This window comes from Astatotilapia calliptera, chromosome 12 (genome assembly GCF_900246225.1).
Source record: "Astatotilapia calliptera chromosome 12, fAstCal1.2, whole genome shotgun sequence".
NCBI classification, from domain to species: domain Eukaryota; kingdom Metazoa; phylum Chordata; class Actinopteri; order Cichliformes; family Cichlidae; genus Astatotilapia; species Astatotilapia calliptera.
The window spans coordinates 7,667,680-7,689,889 of record NC_039313.1 but is presented as its reverse complement, the minus strand read 5'-3'; the positions used below and the strand labels follow the sequence as shown (position 1 = coordinate 7,689,889).

At 41.9% G+C, this 22,210-nt stretch overlaps 1 protein-coding gene across 4 annotated transcripts in view; it reads left to right on the top strand.

The window, feature by feature from the left end:
* The window catches only part of ppp3cca (protein phosphatase 3, catalytic subunit, gamma isozyme, a), a 34,656-nt gene continuing 12,446 nt past the window's right edge, over positions 1 to 22,210 (top strand). For 2 of the 4 annotated variants that reach the window (XM_026187065.1, XM_026187063.1), the window contains exons 1-6: positions 2 to 946; positions 6,358 to 6,555; positions 8,780 to 8,904; positions 16,774 to 16,885; positions 18,937 to 19,082; positions 20,376 to 20,515. In XM_026187065.1, coding sequence (XP_026042850.1) covers positions 886 to 946; positions 6,358 to 6,555; positions 8,780 to 8,904; positions 16,774 to 16,885; positions 18,937 to 19,082; positions 20,376 to 20,515 — 782 coding nt within the window. In that variant the 5' untranslated portion in view covers positions 2 to 885. Of the gene's footprint in view, positions 947 to 6,357; positions 6,556 to 8,779; positions 8,905 to 16,773; positions 16,886 to 18,936; positions 19,083 to 20,375; positions 20,516 to 22,210 lie in introns of all 4 variants that reach the window. The other 2 variants (XM_026187062.1, XM_026187064.1) reach the window with 2 other exon arrangements.

Below are 22,210 nucleotides of genomic sequence, written 5' to 3'. Positions count from 1 at the left end.
TAGCTGGCGTGGTATTTGGTGGCAGTCTCTCCATTCGCTTATATGTAGCAACCAAGCAAACTGCGGGTTACTTTAAAAAAACAGAACAATACGAAGAAGTGGGTTTGTCGTTTTGAACGCACCCTTAAATCACGTGTTGCGTTTCCATAGTCACGTCATATGGGCTCCACCATGTTGTAGGAAACCCGCCGCTGCTCCTCACTCACTGTCAGATTAGAGTTTAATCCGAGGAGGAGGAGGAGGTGGAGGAGGATACTCTGTCAAGACGCTGTCTGCATCTCGGGAGGACTTGCGCTCTTTATGCATTCAGAATAATCGCGATTCGCGTGCTGCTGTCACTGTTTCCTTCAACGAGCGCCCCGCACACTGAAGATGAAACGCCAGTCTTCCGCTGCTGTCTTTGCCTGTCCGCCGACTTGCCAATACGTTAAGATGTTAGCTGGCTAACTAGCTGAAAAAGAGTAACTAAATCGGATTAGCTGCTAACGGCAGCCTCCCTCTGGGTAACAACCGGGTATTATTTGCTGCACTTGACAAATATAGACCATCAAGCGCTTGTCAGTGTTTGCGTTAATTGTATTTCTACGACAGTGTCAAAATTCCTACTTTGTGCTATAGTTATTCGCTAGTGTTAATGTTTCTGCGAGCTAGCTACGTTATTAGCTAGTCAAACCACAACAAAAGCTGGACCTCTGTCGTTCTCTAGTCTGCACAGTTCGTTAGGGAGGGCGAACATAAAAGTAGTAGTGCCTCTGACCCCCCACCCCCCCAGCCGAAAGTCAAGACGGAGGTGACGGCCAGACTTGGGTGCTAGCTGGTCCTGAGACTAGCGGGCTGAGAAGTGTTCGAGATTTAAGCCCCGACACATTAGCGTTCAGTGGAAACATGTCAGGAAAGGATAAAGACAAGCCGGAGAAACAGTCCACAACGGAACGGCTCGTAAAAGGTGAGAGTCTCTCACAGTACCAGCGCATCATGCATGATTTGACTGGAAGCTAACGTTTGGTACAGAAAACCACCTGTAGCGTTTGAAGAAACTTTGTTTAAACACACTCGGGCTGTTGCATGACAGAGTTGCACTTAATGGTTATACCTGGTCACACAAGTCACGCTTTATAAAGCGACATATACACTTAAAGTCTCACCTTATCATCAGTACGTGTGTGAATACTAATGTGTACTATTGCAGTCTCATAAGCCTTTCAGTTTTATCAGGGGGATGCTCAGATATCTGTGGATGAACCTGAATCAGGTCAAGATCATGATTTCATAAAAGTATTATTTTCACACTTGGCCACTGGTACCTATGCCAGTGATCGCAGCTTGGCACAAATCAAAGCCGAGAAGCCGTCCTCTCCGGTCACCTTGATATTTCAAATGAATGAACTCTAAAATCATGAGGCCTTCTCTTGGGAATACCCGAGGTCTGCTCAGGTTACCAGTGGAGCTCGACAACAAGACGGATTCCTTCACGCTTACATCGTCCAGGCTCATTGGACAGACTGGGCGAACATCTGTTGTGTCTCCTGTATGATGGCTGAGGCATAGCAAAGTCTGAGGTAGCCCCCCAAAGAAAGAGAGTCTAACCCCACCCCTGTAACCACCACCGCTTGCTTCTTAATGCCAAAGCAGCCTCCATCGCTGTCTGCAAGGGCACTAGTAGAGTGTCCTGCCAGGGGACTGGAATGCTGAAGTGTGAGCCAGAAGGGAGAGAGTGAGTTAATTGTGGAAAGAATCTCCCCAGTGATGTTCCCAACATGGCCAGCCACATGGTGGAGAGAGAGAGAGCATCACAGTGACAGGGAGGAGAGAAGGACTGTAGATTGAAGTGAGGCTCGGTTTCTTATTAGTGCAGATTTTAAGTAACAAAAACAAAACACTGCTATGGGTTTGAGTCTACCGTCTAACCTGTGACTGTAAGAGGGCTTAACTGATAGACCTGTTGAGACTAATGCTCCTCTGGTTGTGTAAGTCAGCAGTTAAGCTCAATTAACTTCCTTTGACCTGGTATTTCGTCCCTCAGAGTCGGGTCTGACAGCTGAGCGATGCCGCAAGACCCTCAGTGAAGTTGAGATTTGGCCCTTCGTAAAGATTCGTGTCACTTTTGATGCGTATCGAACTCGATTATTGCTCCGTGATAAATCTGACCCTGCACCTAAAATAAAATCAGACAGGCCACAGGGGCAGCGGATGCAACTACCACCCCACTTGATCGAGTGACTGAGACGGGAAATTAAAAACCCAGGCTGTGCCTGTTTAGCTCGTGAAGGGTAATGCATTCACTGATAATTAGAGCAATCTGAAGTGGACTTGACAATTCATGCAGCCACAGTGCACTCCATTCATCTCTGCCCAGCCGCATCTTTGTAATTCAATCCTCTCCCATTGTGTGGATTTTGAAACAATAGCGAACATATTCGAGACGCCGGCTCATATCACTGTCCAAAACATTATCCTCAGTGGGCAGGATGGCAGATAGTCGCGTCTTTGTTTCTTGAGTCGTTTGTTGTCCTGCCAGGCTGTGGGTGTTGATGCGGTGCAGTAGCGGCCCTGCGTCTGTGTGTGTGTAGTTTTGAAGAGTTCATCAAACATTAATGCTAATTAGGCCAGGCAGCCTCTAATAAGAAGCCACTCTCAGGGCGGTGGCAGCTTAATGTTATATTATTAGCTTATTATTTTTAACAAAACATTTTTCTTCACTGGGTAAATGAGCGGGCTGCTTCGCTTCCCCCCCCCCCCCCCCCCCCCCCCCACCACGAAGTGGAGAGTGTAAGTGTGTGTGTTAGCGTGTGTGTGTTTACTGGCAGCCAGAGGTTCATTTGTATCTGTGTTTGAACAGACAGCTCCAGTCTTGATCGTGCAGGCAAATCAACCCCAGAATTTATTATTACTGCTATTATTATCATTACTGGAGGACAGCAGGCTCTTTCCTGTTGAGCTGCATGGCTTGTTCACTCCACTGGCACTGAGAAAAGTTATTGTCCAGCATGTGAGGGGAATGGGGGGGATTACCAGCTAGCCTCCAGGCAATTGCTTGTAAATGTGGTCAGCGCTGCTATTGCCTGAAATGTTTAACAGTCAGGTTATGTCATGCCCATTCTGTATCTTTATGATTTTTTTTTTTTTCTTAAACAGGGCCGGCTTTGTCCATACAGGAACCTTCTTCCAGTGTGACAAAGCTTTTAAGTAAACAGCCCCTGAATCTCGAAGCCCTTGCTAATAGAGGCTTTACCTAATCTGTTCTTAAGGCTCGTACCTCAGCTTACAGCTCTCTTTGCGGCCGTGCCTCGTATGCTTGGGAGCACTTACTGTTTATTTATACCACACTAGCCAGTGCATGACAGCTTGTCCTCAACACAGGCTAGTCAAGTCGGAGCTTTTCCACTACAGGCCAGGCAGTAGTTTGTCGCCCAAATAACATCTTGTGACTTATTCCCTTGCTTTATTGCACCAGCAATAAAAACACGGCACTTATTTCCTTGTGGGGAAAAAAAAACAATCTGCAGATCTGCCTCTAAACTCTTAGTCTAGACTCATGGCATGAGCCTGAGTGACAAATACATTTGGCAACCCCAGGCACCACATCACTGATTAGTAAAAACACACACTTAAGTCTGAATCCCTTTTTTTTTTTCTCTCCTCAGCTTGCAGTTTGATTTACTGTGTGTAGGTGTGACAGTATTCTCAGAATTCCTCTCTCTCTCCTTTCTGTGATCATTGCCGCCTGCACCACTTAGCTGATACCGGTGTTTGTCTCCTTCCACGATTCCTGTGAGGGATGGGTTTAAAAGAAGGGTCCTATCATCAGCACGATCCCAGATCGGCTCACCTCTTTTTGCATGCCATACAGACGGTGGCTTTACACCATAATTAATTGGTGGCATAATGCATTTGTGTTCGCTTGGTCTGTTGTTGGGCGTACCAGGCATAATCCGTTTTACCTCTCAGACCCAGGCAGTGAGAGCTTGGATCTCCCTCTACTATTGTTTTGAGCTAGCGCAGATTAGTCGGCAGCTATCTGCTCCTGCAGCTTTATGAACCCATGATGCCAGTGTTGGAGCACTGTGGACACTGTTTTAAAACAGTTATGCAATTTTGATATAATTCCCTGCATTATAGTCTCTTGTCAGAGAGCTAGATTAAATATTGCTTCCGTGATTACTAAAACGTGTTGTTTTCCATACACGGTAAGCTAATGCCCCAACTGCATTGCTGTCACACTGCCTCTGTGATACATTTTCCAGGTTTACTTGTTACTCACTTAATTGTGTTTTGATCGTGATGCTTTCAGGTCTCAGCCTCAAAAGCACTGACCTTTAGTGATGATGGTAAAAGGATTGTGTAGGTGGTGTGGAGCAGCTTATGGGGGGAGGGAGGGTGCGGCTGGGGGGGTTAAGTGAGGTGCAGGGCTTCTTGTTGTTTGTCTCTTACATGGAGTCATCATGTAGGTGTATGCGTCGCTGCTTCTGTGCAAGTAACTTCGTCTTGGCTCAGTCAAGGAAAATGTCACACCTCATGACTTCAGCTGAAGTGAATGCAGGCTGAGATCCATAATGTTTTTGGGTTTTTTTTTTCTTTACTGCTTTTTTCTTTTGTGTTACTTCTGGGGTAATCTGTCCTTATGTATCAATACTACTTCTAAATTAACATTTTGATCCAAGGGTGGACTGCTGGGACCACACAGTCTTATTCTTCTGATGCATTCTTCCTTTTCAAAGGGAGGTTTTCCTCCCCGCTGTCACCAAGTACTAATCAGGGTAGCGTTATTGTATTTGTTTCTATATTATTGAAATGGTGAAAACTCTAATAAAACTGCTATGAAACTACATCAACAGAACTAACGCACACCAGCTGTTTGATACGCTGCCCATCTGATCAGTCCCACGCCTCCAGACTCACAAACAGCTTCTTCCCCTGGGCCATTCGGACTGTTAAAAAACACTGCCCCCCACACCCCACCCCACCCTGCCCACTCACCAGTAACTCTCATCACTCAGGTCACTCACACACGGACTCTATTGAGATCAAGTCTGCTCTTTTCACTTTGCAACTTGTTCTCTAATGTGTGCCTTTCTATTGTTTTTGTATATATTGCTCTTGTTTATCCATATTTTCCTGTTTGTTATTTAGTCATACTTAGTCATAGTTATATTCTATTCTGGCATAGTTAGTTTGGTGCACCCGCAATTTTGTTGTACATGTACAATTACAATAAAGGGCTATTCTATTCTATTGTAATTAATAATTAATTGAATGCAATAATGAACATTGAGAGTATTTTTGGTGTTTTGCAAATATAGTAAATAAGTCCTATGATTTCTTTTTTCTCCAAGCCGTCTCCTTTTTTTCTCTCCATATAAAAATAAGATTGAATCATAATCTGCGGCTGCTCACAAATGGTGAAAATCAGTTTATCCTTAATTGGTGATGGTGGTTTCTTCTGGAGAATCAGGCCTTCAGACTTTGCATCATGCTGGAGTTTTTCTTTGGAAAAGAAAAACTTAGAGATTAAAAACCAAAAAAGGGAAAAATGATTTTTGACTGGAATCTTGATCATTACCAAGAAATCCAAACAAACTTCTTATCATGATCTATTTCCACTTCACTTGATTTTCTGGACAATCTTTGAATATTGCAACATTACTACCAGACTAGTATGTCTGAAGTGGACATTAGCAGCTCTGTGCTGGTGCTGTAGTGGAACCAGATTACACCATTACAGATTGCTTTGCTTCACACTGGTTACGCCCTTAATGCTAATTAATGCGCACTATCAGTGTAAAAATTCCACAAATGCACTTCATCTTAAGGATGCAGTGATTTTTTTTTTTTGATGTTTAGATGAACACATTTTCAGATTTTTAGATGAACTGGGCCAATAATCTTAATGCAGCAATTTTGGCAGCATTCGTTATATAAACACGAATGAATATGTTGCCAGCAACTTAGTTACTGTCGATGCCCTTATAAGCTTGACTTTGACAGATTTTTAGCTTTTTATCATAATTCAGGAGGAAACCCCACATCCCGTGACAATATCGAGATTTGGTCCCACCCCTACCATGGAAGGTTTTTCTCGAATGATCGAGGATTTGTTGATGTTTATTGGTGAACCATAATGATGTCATCTTGGATGGCTAAGAACAAGCAAATATAATAATTGATAAATAATGAGCATCATCATGCTTGAATTTTTCTAAATTGTCTGAGTCATGAATCCAGGCAGAAGTTTGAATTTTGGCACAGATTGTCTCACTCCCCTGTGACGGCATTGCTCCCCTTCAGTTGTCATGCAGCTGCCAACCTAAGCTCAAATATGACTATCATAATGATTTTTTTGTTTTTGTTAATCAACAGCTGTGCCATACCCTCCACAACATAAGCTGACTATAAAAGAGCTGTATGAAGATGGCAAGCCCAATGCTGAGCTGCTACGCAACCACCTCGTCAAGGAGGGCCGCGTGGAAGAGGACGTGGCTCTCAAGATCATCAATGACGGCGCCAACATCCTCCGTCAAGAGAAGTGCATGCTGGAGGTGGAGGCACCTATTACAGGTGAGATGCTCGATATTAGGAGCTTAAGGAGGACTGTGTCATGTGTTTAGTGAATTTGGAAATCATTATTTAAGTATTACTTGCATATTTTTTCAGATCTGTTTCCAGGATAATCTAACAAAAATGCAGATTACCCTTGAGCTGGAGGTCTACTGTTCGGACTCTCGATAATATTGCCCACCCACATGTGCTGTACCCTACACTAGATCCATTTAAGAAATTGTGCTGCTCCTCTGTAACTGACTTTGAACTTTGACATACAGTAAAGAGCACAGTTCAACAGACTATCACTGTCAAGTAGTGTAAAGCAGGTGGATGTAGAATAAACAAGCTATTTGAAGACATCTGAGCAGATGTTTAAAGTCTGCTTCGGTGATGCTTCAGCATTATTCCACTGCAGGCTTGTTTATGTTCTATGGCTGACGCCTCACTCTTTCACCAGATCAGAGGGCCTCGCAGGCTGTCAGTCAGGCTTTGACAAGTGTCAGCTCCTTAGCTGACCCTATCATACTCTGTTTTGTTTTTCAACCTCAGGAAGCAAAACCCTGTTAAAACTACTAAAGCTAAACTCTGGGGGAGGGGATGACAAGCATGATAAATATGGCTTTGCACGTTTATGTGATTAATTAGAATAGCTCATTCAGCTCATATAGTTTGTATAGCTGAGTAGTCCTAGGTAAAGAGATATGAGAAGTATTGCTTGGTCAGTTGTTCTTTAAATACGCAGGAAGTATTTGTACAAAGTCCTGGCTGTGCTACTGTTTCGTTCTCATTGAACCCACAGATAAGTGGCTTTCATTTACTGCATAATTCAGAAGTAGTGACTTCAGTGACAGTGAATAATAAAAAAAATTTCAACTTAAAAAGAATTCCCCCCTCCACCTCTACAATGGTTGAAAAGGTTAGAAAGGTACCGCCACAGTCTGTATTGTTATGATAAAGGAAGTGACTTTTATCTGCTCCCTTGTCACAAGTGGTCACTACAGCAGGTAGCTCCACATGCTTGTTTTGAGTTTTACCTCAGATGCCTTTTCTGACGCAACCCCAAAGGGCCTTGTGTGTCCAGCTGGAGTTGAACCAGCGACCTTTTGCGTGCCAAGCAAACATCAGCATTTACAACTTAGCTTAAAATTTAGCGTGCAGTATACTCAATCTTTAATAATCTGTTGCAGTGTCTATAACCCTTCTATGTATATATTTCCATTCATTGAGGGGATTCTACGGCTTTGTCAAGTCACAGTATAGCTTACGCACTGGTCACTGCTCTGAAACTGTGAGAGCAGCACAGCTGAGTAACCATCTATCTGTATGCTTAAGTATGCACTCACCTCATCTAAAAGGTGCGTGTCTGTACTCAGGGAAAAGCACAGCTTTAGTAACTGGAAATGAAGCGAACGTAGGTTTTTATTTTTCCAGCTTCTCGCCCCTGTGCCGTCTGGATTATTTATAGTCCTACAATAATATGAAATAGATGGAAAGACCGACCTGCTTGCGGGCATGCATATCTGAAACAACATTAAACCATCCTACACGTCAGAAGTCGTGATGTCACATTAGCATGGTTTGAGCCCACTGGTAACCTTAGTTTCACCGTCCGCTATTGACCTAAGTTGACCTGGTTCCAGGTTCCAGGTGGATATCTACATGCTTTCACACCTGTGACCACACAGACTACCAAGCATGCATCCTATAGTCACACTAGATAAGGAATAACAAGAAAACCCATTGGCTGGTGTCATAAAAGGAGAGTGCAGTGACCCTTCTCAGCTTCAGAGTGAAGCAATACCTACTTTATCTGAGTGATCGCCTTCTCCCTGTGATTCTATTTCTATGGAATCCATGTTTTCCAGGATTACAGGTCACAGATATACTATCACTGATCATAGCAGAGTTTTCATCAGAAGAGTTGTTAAGCCTGGTGGGTGCAGCAGTGGCAGCCTGCCAGAAGTATACTGGTGAAAAGCCACAAGGAGTCAGTAAATGGTTTAAAGTAGATGTGGGCCACATCGTCTGGTCCCAAACACGTAAAGGTCATTTTTGACTTTTCTGTCCACCATCATCATCAAAACAACAAGTAGGATAAAATCTTTTAGGAGAACTATTTGAACTATTTGCATTTATGGCCATTACTTTCATAAGAGCAGCATCTATATCCAGAATAAGTAATATGGCTATAATATGTAACTGAGAAATTAAGAGCAACGTGTTTGTCTGTCTTTGGCAGTATGTGGAGATGTACACGGACAGTTCTTTGACCTTATGAAGTTGTTTGAAGTCGGAGGTTCACCGAGTAACACGCGCTATCTTTTCCTTGGTGACTACGTAGATCGAGGGTACTTCAGTATTGAGGTGAGTAGTTGTGTTAGTATATTTGAGTCATTTTTATTTTTACTTTAATAATAATGAAACATTTATTTCCTCTTTTGAATATTTTTCACTCTGCTATCAGTAAACACTGTATGAACATGCTGTATAGGTTTGGTTCACAGATAACGCTTGGAAATTATCTGCAGTTATCTTGGCATGTGTCAGTGTTAAAAGGTTATTTCTTTATCTTCCAAATTTTTATATTTTCATGTTTTTTTGCATTTAAATGTTTCAATTTTAAGGATTAAGAAGTCCTTTACAATAACAAAAAAATAGCAATTTGAAAGCATTTAGCTTAAGTAGTGAGATTTAATTTATGAATTTAAAGAAATAATCAGACTTATAACAATGTTTTGGTTTTTCTTTGTAGTTTTTTTTTTTTAGAAGGGTTATTCCTCATTTTTCTGACTGATTTCAGATCTGGCGACTTTGAGTAAAGCGTTTCAGATATTTAAGCTGGGCTGTTAATAAATGCTAGGCAGGCTCATTCTTTTGTGGGAAATAAATGGATTGGGAAAAAATGCTAATGTAATCAGTTACTATTGTTTATCTAACAGTGTGATATGTTTTGATGTATTCTAACTGTATGTCTTGTATGTTTAAGAAAAAAAGCTGTCTTTATATCCAATTTGGATACAAGTGTTACTGTCAGAAAGTCAAATCTAGTTTAGTTATGTTTTGGTGGCTTCTTATACTGCTGCTTGTATTCTAAGTGTATATGATGTTGTAGTAAGACCACTGGCTGCAAGTCACATTGAAAGGGCTAGAGCTGATGTAATGAAAAGCATTTGGACTTGAGCGTGTTTCAGTGCCACTTTGATTCAGATGGTTGCTCATGGTGAGAAAGGCTGCTAAAATGTGAGTACTACTGCAGTGCTCCTTGACCAAATGGGTTTTTGTGCCCTAACTTTTATTTCAGTGACACCTCCAAAGGGCACACTTTTCTACATGCTGATTAGAACAGTTAAAAATAAGACAGAGGAGTGGAGCAGAAAGCTGCAGTGCGACTCTCAAGATCTCTGGCTGGAGGGCTGTGCCTGTAGTGCGTTTGAATTTATTGCAGTTATAATGGTGAGCTGGTTTAAAGGCGATCGTGGCTCAAGAGTTAGGAGTTCGCCTTGTAATCGGAAGGTTGCCGGTTCGAGCCCCGGCTTGGACAGTCTCGGTCGTTGTGTCCTTGGGCAAGACACTTCACCCGTTGCCTACTGGTGGTGGTCAGAGGGCCCGGTGGCGCCAGTGTCCGGCAGCCTCGCCTCTGTCAGTGCGCCCCAGGGTGGCTGTGGCTACAATGTAGCTTGCCATCACCAGTGTGTGAATGTGTGTGTGAATGGGTGGATGACTGGATATGTAAAGCGCTTTGGGGTCCTTAGGGACTAGAAAAGCGCTATATAAATACAGGCCATTTACCATTTACCATTTAAAGTAAAACATAAATCACACATTTGGAATGGTTTGTGTACATTACAAAAAAACAAGCATTTATTTATGTGTTGGTCCCAAGGAGCCAGACTTTCTTGTAGCCTTTAAATTTGTCATGAGCAATCATTCTCCAGGCTCTCTGAAGGTCTTTAAAAGTGTTTTTTTTTTTTAAGACATTGGCTGCTTTTTCGCTTATTTTCAGTCCAGTTGTTGAATCTGACCATTTTCAGGGGAATGTGTGAGGGGTTTTTTTTTTGTTTTGTTTTGAAGCCACTAAACAGTGGCATATGAATCAAGCATAAGAAAAGCATCTAACTGAGGGGATGACTCAGTGTTATGTCTACACATAAGAGACAATTTATCACTGAAGGTGGTTCCAAAAGAGCCTGAAACCTGGCAGGTGTCATCGTGGTGTGCATTTGAGGGAACTAGACACATGGAGTAGGGCTGGGCCATATCATACTGTTCACGGTAATACCGGTATAATGTTAGGCAACTATAAGAAAATAAAATATCGCAATAGAATATGGGTAAAACGTGCATGCGCAGTGCCTTTGTTTTCATACGCACATGGCAGAAAAAGCATGGGGGCGACGGAGAATGAGAAGGGTGAAGGCGGATCGTTGAATGAAACTGATTAATCAGAATTGGTTTGTAAAAATGGTGCAACGTCAGTGGTGTGGAACTGGTTTGGCACAACTTTTGGTAGAGCATGCAAGCGGGCCGTTGTTATTACAGTGTTTTTCGGAAAATAAGTCGCTCTTAAAATCCTTTTATTTTCTGAAAAATTGACAGTGCCCCTTATAATCCGGTGCGCCTTATGTATGAATTCTGGTTGTGCTTACTGACCTCGAACCATAAAAAAACAGCTGCTTGTTTAAGTGAAAATACATTGATGGGTTTTTTTGCACTAATAAAGTTGCGGAGTTTTAAAGTATTTTGTCTCACATCAATTATCAATTATCGTCAGTTATATCGTTATCGTAAATTTTTTAATATATATTTTGATAAATATTTTTGGCCATATTGCCCTGCCCTAACATGGAGAATGAAATAAGAAGGGGCAGACCTAAAACTATCTATAGCAGATGAACAGCTGATCTGAGAGATGCATGTGGCCCTTCAGTTGGTCCATCTACTGTTTACTGAAGCCTCATTAGAAATGGTCTCAGTGGAAGAATGTATGTGAGGAAGAAATTCTTAAGGAAAATGTGGAGAAAAGGCTGAGGTATGCCACAAGAACTGAATTAATCTTGTCAGAATTGACGGAAACGGCTTCTTTGTTTGAGCATGTCAGTGATCCCAGTGATCCTTTTACAGCACTGTCCTTGCTGTAAAAGCATAAAACACACTGTCAGTCATGGATTGGCCTCCCCAGACCTTGACATTATTAAAACAGCGTGAAAATTTGACAGAAAACAAAACAAAAGGCAGACAGCGTCCAAAGAAGAGCTTTGAATGTCCTTTTTGTACATATTCCATTTGTCTTATATGCTTTATTTCCATGTATGTTTGCACATATTTCTGTGAATTGTATTGCTGTTTGCCATTTTCCTAGCACATTATTAAGAAACGAGGGGTGACTCAAGACTTTTGCACAATATTGTATGTCAGCACTCATGCTGGTAACAAAAACTAGGGAGAAATTATGCCAGATGGCAGTGAAATAGCCTTGAGAGCCAGATTTGTAAAAAAAAACCCAAAAAACCCCCAAATAAATAAAATATGGATACCTTGTGGGAGTAGTGTGAATTTCAAGCTTCACTGTTACTTACTCAGACTCAGTATGAGTTAGTGTATTAACAGTGGGTTCCTTGTAGCACACATTTCAGATTGTTCCTGTAAGTACTTTTCTTGGTCTGAATTAAGCACCCTGTGGAGCACGAGTCCTCGTAGAGCATCTAAAGTATTGATGTTTTAAATATAAATAACATTTTGACATTTCAGTTGTTGACGACTTCTATCCTTAGCCCCAGACCTGCTAGGACTGGCTTTTGGAGTCTAAGTTTCCTCCTTCTTCCCGGCGTCTTGTATATTTGACAACTTAAGAACATAGTAATTGTAAAAGTTATGTTATATAACAGAAAAGAGCCTAGAAATAGTGACTGTTTGGGGCCCAAAGCTGGTCCATAAGTGCTTGAAGGGAGCCTTTCAGACATCGCTGCACCTTTTGATAGTAGATACATGATGGATATGAGTGGGGTTTTTTGTTTTTCCTTAAGGGCGTGTGCAGTCCTGATTCATGTCTTCAAGTATTTTGAATATTTGTGGAGAAAAAGCAGAAAATGAAAGCTATGTAAGAGTCAACTAGGACGTATGCTAACATTTTGAGCCTCCTCTGGGGTCTTTTGATGGCCCTGGGTTATTGCCTGAGGTGGGTGAAATGTCACAGATGAAAAAAGGGCAGAGAAGTAGCAAAGGGAATGAAAGGCTCTTGATGATGAAGATAGATTTGTTTTTACTAAAGACGCTTATATTTTTTCACCACATTTTTCTAGAAACAGTGGCATCTCTTAAGAATCAGCTTGATTTGTTTGGGTATGCTTCTTGTGGTTCTAAAACTCCACAACCTACTGTGGCTGGCTGGGGTCACAAAGTAGTCCACAACTAACATGCAGCAACTAATTAAAAGTAATGGGATACACACATAATATGCAGCCAGGCAATTATTAGGATATAATTAAAAATGCTGCTGAGGGGAAACCAATCCAATAAGCTGCCAGGATAGTTTTTTAACAGTACCAGACACTGGATTAGCTTTGGAGCACACATACAGGAATAGCACAATTTGGTTTTTGTTATTGTTTGCTGTATTTTTATATACTGTTTCGATGATGATGCTCATGAGCACATGAGCAAAAGATTAAATGTAGTCAGTGTATGTACAAGTAATCTGTGTGAGCTGAAAACTCAGGCTTCAGACTGCTCTGAATGCTCAGTTTCAGGCAGTGTTTGTAATCTTGGCTCTATGTCCATGAGGGACACTATCACTATTATGGTCATCCCAGGCACACAACTCAGAAGCGCCACCCATCTGCTGTTCAAGCTTTCTGTTTATAAGTGACAGCCAATCAAAAGAAAGCTGGGTTAAAGTTAGAAGAAGAGGGACAGCGGAATAACTAGGGGGCTTCACCAAGGATGAGATAAACAAGCGTTATTTTAGACTGGGAATCATACAAAGCTAGTAGTAGAAGCTTTGCATCGAGTTGAATTCAAAGATAAAAGATGGACACAGTTGCTGTGAACTCACCAGTTTGGACTCTGATCCATATGGTCCAAATAAGACAGTTGCCAAAACCATTTTTCTTATATACAAGACTGAAAATATGCTTTTAAATTGTCTGTTTATGTATATTAAGTCTATGAAAATTCACTTGATTTTTACAGACAGCCTCAAAGGGTCAGTAGAGAAATTGCAGTTTCTGTTAGTTGATGGGTTCATTTTTTTTTAATCCCAGAAGTTGTCCCTTTTGTTAGAAAAAATTGAGTTGAGCAACTTCGTAATTGCATTTTTCTTAATTCGTCTAGAGCTAAAACAGTGGATCAGTCAGTCATTCTAAGGTAAAACAGTTTTTTTTTCTTTTTTAATAAATTAATAATTTAAGTGAATTAAAAAAAAAAAAAAGAACTTCCAATTTCACCTTCTAAATTCTGATGATTTTTCTCAAAAATTTGAGATTAGATGGTCTGGTTTTTTTTCTCTTAAAGACTTTTGATTGAGGTAGATTATTACAAATATAAAATAATCATTAATTGGCAGCTATTGATTTGTTAAAATAGTGATTAAGATCTCTGAAATGTGTCATTGTTTCTACACATGAGAGGAAGCAGCCTAAAGTCACCATGAAACGGCACTGAAGTGTAAAATCTATAGATTTGCAGCCATTTGATCTCACTAGCAGGGCTAGTGTTTTTTTAGGCCACTTCAGTAATGCATAAGGCAGATATAGGAAAATGGATATCAGGATGTGGTTACCTAGGTAACATAAAGAGTCACCGCAGCCTCTTGAAGCAGTGCGTTACCACTGCAGGCCAGCAATTTGCCAAAGTCTAAATTCATTGTGTGTGCACAACCTGTTTTATTCTGTGTATTTCTTTATTCACTTAGTGAATTCTCTTTGATCCAAGCAAGTGTTTCTTTGGACAAACCGTCCAAGCCCCAGCTCCACCCCTACATAAACCATGCACAGGCTGAAGAGAGTGTGTGTGTGTGTGTTTGTGGGAGATGAGGTGAAGGTAGCCAGTGTTCATGTCTGCCACACAAAGCTCCATGCCCCTTTCTTTGTCTTCTTTTCCCCGCTCGTGAGTAGCTGGCTGAAAGAGTGCAGAGAGCTCTCATTAAAACCCATGTCAGCTTCAAGCCACTCAGAGCCATGTCCTTTCCTACGCCTCCGCACATAAGAGAGAGCAAGTCACACCGACAGCCCCCTCAACACATTTACCTGCACTTCACAGTCTGATATTCCTCTCAGTGATCAATGTGTATAAGATGAGATGGGTGCACCCACCACCACCACCACCTTATTTCGACATTGCGTGAACACACACCTGCAGGCTCTGGTTACCTTGGCATCTCGTTGCATCGATAGCGGGCCATGGTTTGCACATGTTAAAAAAGCATGTTGAGAGTGTCAAGCAGCAGCTATTGAACAGTGCATGAACTGAAGAGAAAGCATGTTTGGATTTGGATTGTAAATGCTGTTCTGTTCTTTTAAAATTAGAACCAGTAATGTAGTCACACGAAACCCATCCCACTGCTTCTAATATTTGGTTAGCAAAGGGAAAAACAAACTGTTGTTTGGCGTATGATGGTTAATGTGTGTTTGGAGCTTCATGTGGCAGAAAGCAAATAGCAGGTGTAGCAGTTTCTACAGGACAGGAATTTAACTGCAAAATGACATAAGCACTCATACCTTACTTTTATATAGGAATATAACCAGATGGCAACCAGTCTGTTTGAGCCTTGCGTTGCAGTGAGACACATTGTGTTTATAAATTAAGCAGCAGTTATTTGGAAACCTTCACCAATCTGTCTGAGAGTGTTTGTAGTTAGTCTGTGATTGTTTGCAGACAGGTTGTCTCCCACCATGCGGCCTGTGCAACTACCTTGTGATCAAAAGTGGTCAAAGGTTGAGAGTGCACATTCATTTTAAGAGCAGGGATGGATGGAGTGATAGATAATTGCCTGAGTAATTATTCCAACATTTGCTGTTTCTAGCGTTTCTAATATGAGTATGCTTCACTAAACATTATTGTTCAGTATGGAGGGGTATACGGGTTGTCTATCATTAAAGGAGATGCACACATTCTAAGGGTCTAAGGGAACTAAAAATATGATGTATCTTGCTGCAAGAACATAATAAGGGCATCTCTCACCCTGAGTCCACCTGGAGGCCTTCCATCGTCTTGGACTGCAGCTGGCAAAGTAGTCCTTGTTCTGTTCTGTAACCAATCTGTAAGTGAGGTTGGCTTAAGACATGAACCAGCTCTCTTCAGCTACCCGCTGTTTCTGCTTAGCGTCAGCCTGCATCTTGCAGCAGATCTCCAGAGCAGAAGGAGTACCATTGCGAGCTGCAGTCCAAGGCAGTGGCGTTGAAGTCCTTCCATGGGACATGAGTCCATTGGCTAGTTGGGGCTTGTATGCATGTTCTCCCTTTGGCTGTGTGAATTCCCTCTGGGTACTCTGGTTTCCTCCCACCGTGCAAAGGCACACAGGTCAGGTTAATTGGTAATTCTAAATTAGTCATAGGTGTAACTGTGAGTCTGAATGGTTGTCTATTACTTAGTGTTAATACTATGATAGATCTTTCCAGGATGCACCCCGCCTCTCACCTTATGTCACCTGGGATACTCCCTTCCCATGATCCTGAACTGGATAATTGATTAAGGCCGGGTGGCCAGCCAAAATAAAGTCTGTGTGCAATAAGTACCGGTAATGTCTCCTTTGTATCTCCGGTGGCTCTAAAATATGAAAATGTTAATAGTAGCAACATTTTGGAACACTGTTTTACAATAGTAACAATGTTTCAATACTCACACAATGTGAATTGTGTTGGAAAGCGGGGCCTTTTGCTGCCTTTGAGAGGGTCATCTGGGATGCTAATACGCTTGTTGTAAAAATGTCAACATATTCAAGAGATGATTAAATCTAGTTCATATGTAGAGAGATAACACATTTAATTAACATAAATAGTGTTTTTGCTTTTTATATAGTGTGAAATTAAACCAAAAATCAGTTCCTGGGACTTTACATAGTAAGGTCCATACCTTAAAACCTTTGAAAGAGCAGCTCAACAGTTCCCCCTCGAACAGCTCTTGATGACAGTGGTGAGGGAAGCCTGTGTGTGGAGAACACTGAATATGTTTGAATAGAATTATGAGCACACGTCTCTGACCTTTCTCACATTTCTCTCTTGCCGTCTCTCCTCTCAGTGCGTTCTCTACCTCTGGTCTCTCAAGATCAACCACCCCACCACACTCTTCCTGCTGCGTGGGAACCACGAGTGCCGGCACCTCACCGAGTATTTCACCTTCAAACAGGAATGTAAGTGTGCTGCTTTTCTCAGCCGTATGAAGACCAGCCCAGGGGGCTCATATGCTCTCTGTACCACTTTAAATTGACCTGTATCAGTCAGCTCTCAGATTTCACACATAGCCCAGATATAATGGTGCAGTCTGGTGCTAATAGTGTGAGTGCAGGATTGCTGTCGCAGGTATTTCCTTAGTCCCATTGATAGTTCTTTTCACTTTCAAGTACCGCAGACACAAATAAGGAATTGAAAACACAGTGCTGGGAAACATAGCTATGTTAAGTCAGACTTCATGCCAGAGAAGTGGAGTGTTTTCTCTATTCCCCTTTAGTAAAATGACTAGCGCCCCGTAAGTAGGACACATTTGTCACAAACACGTTGAATTGGGAAGTCCCGTCACAACATGCAACAGTTCATCTGCGAATCTCCAGCGAGGAGATGAAGCCTTTGTCCCGTTTGTCTTGCCGACAGCAAACTGCTGAAGCATGGAGAGCAGCGAGGCATGCTGTTGATGCTATTTAGACAGTTACACTCACACTTTGATTTCAGTCAGTGACAGCTGCATGTGTGTGTGTGCAGAGCAAGTGTGGAGGTATTAGCATGCAAACTCAGAAAGCAGTCGGCAAAGAATGTCTTGCCAGTTGCAAATAGATTTCACTCACTACATCCCTGCTCACACCCACCCACATGCCACCTCATCTGTACACACAAACACACACACACAGTTTGCCACCTGTTCGGTTGGGGCAAGCTTATTGATCGGAAAAGCTTGTTGATCGATAATCAGTTCAACACTAACAAATTTAATCAGAGAGATTAGGGATTGTTGTAGTAATTGATTGCAGCTGCGATCACACTTCTCTCGTAGCCTTGTCTTGTAGTACACACAGGAAAGGTTTGTAGAAGTAGTAAAATGTGGCAATCCAAGTCAGTGTGGCCTCACACGATGTTTTAACCCATGTTGCCTTATTGTTTTAAGTGGTGCATTAATGATATTAGAACGTTTTGTTTTTTCAGATTAAACAGTCAAGAGTGGGGATTATTTTACAACTTATTTTATGATTGATCCTCACAGTGTACAACTCGGAGTTATGACGTGGGCAGAATATTGGCTACTGCATTAAGGCTCTGTTGACCATGTTGTTATCCTTGCATCTATTCCTGCGATTCCTCCACATCCCACAGCTATTCTCATGAATGATAGGCGTCGCCACTATACCTCCACATCAGCACTCACAAAAAAGGGGTCGAAACCTCCCTCTGTGTAATCTTTTACGCAATAAGACAAGTAACAGACATAGAGACTTGCACAAGCGGCAGAAACAGCGGCTTGCTACAATGGATTTGACGGCAACTTTGTTGTGCGGTAGATATAATGCAGCTCATAGCCTCATGAGCAAGCGCGATACAATGACGACCTGTTTTATTTAATGAATACATTATCTTTGTTCTCATCAATAAACAGTTTTAGCATAGTTTATTATCACCAAGCACACTCATCTTATCTGTTATGGTCTACAGCCCCATGACGTCGTTTCTGGGAAGACATGGGTTAGTGTGCGGAGTCCAGAGTTAACCTAGATTCATAAGACGGCATTAACTCTTTACTTTAGCTAACTGCAGAAATAGCATTTTCCTGTTTCTCATCCCATGAGTAGTGTTTCATTGTTATTCCAACTAAGCATTAAAGATGTTCATTTACTAAAACATTTTCACAGAGTAAAGAACTTTAATTTCCAAGCTCAAAGCTCCACACTCCCCTTTATGACCTTAAAGTAGCACTGTCTTCAAACTGGCACTCGCATTGTACTGTCCTGGCTGCTTCTCCTCTATAAGGCATGGACTTCCTCCTGACCTAATCTGACCCTTTCATTCTTCTGCAAGTGGCGCTGTAGAAGCTGTCTGGAAACAATCACCACTGGCACAGTTGGCAGGGCAGCTCTGCTAGCCGCTCATAACACATCTACCAAACCTTTGCTGTAGTGAGCAAATTCAACAGACTTTTTGCCATCTTTGGCAGCAATTATGACCTCAGACTGAATCCCAATCTTTATTTTTACTGCAGGTAAAATTAAATACTCTGAACGGGTGTATGACGCCTGTATGGAGGCCTTTGACTGCCTGCCCCTCGCTGCCCTACTCAACCAGCAGTTCCTGTGTGTACATGGTGGACTCTCACCAGAAATCAACTGCCTAGATGACATAAGAAAAGTAAGTGATCGACCGCTGGCTTGTGACATTATCAAGATCTGCCTTTCAAGTTAATCTCTTATATGTTCCAAGAATATGTGTTAAAGTGTCAGCTCTAATCGCAGATCATTCACTCCGTCATGCCTCATTACACGTGATTCTAGCTTTGATGTACAGCCTGTTCCACTGTTGGCAGGTTGAAATCCAGAATGGGCATTTCCTGTCTGTGCCATGGATGCCCTGGTCAAACTGAGGCAGGACAACCAATATGGCTGTTATTGAAAACAAAAGTTTTACAATAAAGTGCACATTTAACAGCACCAGAGGGTGACATGAAAACACAGTAACATCTAAATTAAGTCATCAACTTAGTTTACTATATTTAGAACGAAGGCAGGTGGCACGGTGGTTAGCACTGTTGCGCACAGCAAGAAGGTCCTGAGTTCAATTCCACCATCAGGCCGGGGGTCAGAATGGTTGTCTGTCCCTGTGTGTTGGCCCTGCGACAGACTGGCGACCTGTCCAGGATGTACCCCGCCTCTCGCCCTATGACAGCTGGGATAGGCTCCAGCGCCCCCTGCGACCATGAAAAGGATAAGCGGAAGCGAATGGATGGATGGATGGATGGATAGAACGAAGGCAGGCTTAAACTGGCTTCACTTTTTAGCTTTGGAGCTACGTTGATCTCTTATTTACAGTCTGTTAGAGATGGACAGTTAAAAGCTATAAATACTCGTTGGGCAAATACTTTTGGACTCTGGATAAACACTCTTCAGTCGTGTTTTGAGTGTTGACGTTACATAGTTTGTCTGGCAGAGGGCACCCTGCAACTTCCCTGTTGGCAACATACATTTTTCGAGTGCCACAAACACAACCAGGTGAACAGAACGAAGTCCAACGTAAATAAATAACACCATATCGCAAATGTTAGAGACGTGTTTTCTGTTTTGTGTGTCTGATAGAAAAAAGTATTAGGAGATGTGTTGGCATATTGCTGTCTTGGTCTTGGGGCTTTAGTCAAAATAAAAAGGCCAGAAATTGTTTATCGGTTTTTATTGTTTAACATGGGTTGTAGCCTTTCACAAGCTTCTCAGCTTGTTACACTAGTTCTGTCAGCAGGGACAGAACTAGTGTAACAAAGCGAGTTCGGTTAAAAATGCATTTTTTCAGTTCCTTCCATGTCATTTCCATCGAGGCAGTTGAATGGAGTGCTTTCATGTGAGAGAGTCCATTTCCTTGACTTTGTGGCTTTAGCCACTTTGTCACAACCAAACAGTTCCTCTGCTAAGCATGTTTGTATTTTGTGCTCTGCAGTTAGACAGATTTAAAGAGCCTCCAGCATTCGGGCCAATGTGCGACCTGATTTGGGCAGACCCTGGTGAGGACTACGGCAGTGAAAAAACATCAGAACACTTCAACCACAACTCCGTCAGAGGCTGCTCTTACTTTTTCAGGTAAAACTGCCGCTTTTAGCGTCACTGTTACGCTCTGCACAAGCACTGCCCTTGTAGAGCACTTTAATAATAATAATGAGGAATCGAATTGAAAACGAGCTGCATCGCGCAGGTCACAGGTTGTGGATTCATTGTTTTATAGGTCAATCAGCTTATTGAGGCACTTTCAAAAATGGCCTTCTCAAAACAGGTTAGCAGATAAAAACAGCATGTTCAAAATGGGTCAACACATTCAGTGTGCCTCTACAAAATAGGTCAACAGATTCAAAGAGCTCCTTCACAATATTCTGTGGAAATGGGTCCATCAATGGTCAAGAGCAGACAAACATGTTAGAGATTTACACATTTAAATGGCTTGTTTAGAATTCTGTGGGTTTAAAGATACAAAATGCTTATTCAGAATAGGAAACAACAGCCAGGTGATTACGTGTAATAAGATTAGAGAGGAAAAATTGAACAATGCCTATCACAGTCCTTTATGACAGAAAATGTTAGGCTGAGATAAGCTAAATCAGTTAGCTTGGAGCTAGTTACATCAGCTGTGTGCAACTTGAGATGTAACCAGCTTCCTCAGTAAGTCTGTATTAAGTGAAGGTAAATGCATCAGTGAATTAAGAGATTGCACCAGACCTTACCAAGAGATGGCAGCTTAGGGGAGTTGGTCAGCCACTTTGGATGGACTTATCATAGCTTTCATTTTGTGGTCTCCACGTGACAAAGTAAGTACTTTTAAGAAACTATTTAGCTCATATTTGGGAAAGACTTTTGTCACAGCGGTTTGCAGTGTTTCACACATTACATATGCATAACTCACAATGTCAGAATGTCTAAATAAAGGTTTCTTCCTGTTTAGAATGTGGTCAGTTTTCAACAGTCTTTGAGACTGACACAAAAGTTAGCCAAATACAATAGACGACCTGCATTCAGCGATGTCAGCGACTCTACACCTAACCTAAATGTAAAACACTGTAGTTGTTATGCCGACTGTCAACCTGCCTTGTTTGATAAATCCAGGGAACAGTATGATGACCTTCTACTCCAACAACATTGAAAGGATTGCTTTTTTCCACTGGTGTATACTGCTGTCTGTTTGTATAAACAAGGTGACGACACACAGGCAAAGAGCAGTGATGCCTGCTTGTGATGCAGTCAGTGTAAATCTGAGCTAACTAAGGCCTCAGTCACAAAGAACTAGAGACCAGTCAGCGACCATCTGGCAACCACTTTGGTCACGACCAGCTGTATGGAAAACCCTCCTTCCGACTGCTTTGGTTGTCAACAGGTTGCTGTGTTTGCCAAACGTTTGCATGGAAGGCGCCAACTTGTCTGCAAACACTTACACACTGCTCACTAAGCAGTAGTGAAACATGAAAAGTGTGAGGCAAACCAGAAATGAGGAATGTTCACCTTCAGACTAAAGGTTGTTACTCTGGTTTGCAATGCAAACTACAGGTGACTGCAGAGATCTGCTAGCAACCAAAGCAATCACAATGATGTTTTTGGTGCAGCAGCATTCTGTTTGCAGACAATTTTACCTTTGTTTTGGTTTCTCAAAGTTGCCAGTGTGTTGCGGCCTGTAGGCCCGTGTGACTGATGCCTCATAAAGCTAACATTAGATTGATAAAGCAGCATCTCAATTATTGTAAAAGTATAACAGGTGCTAGCATAATTTTACATTTTTGTTAAAATGCTGTC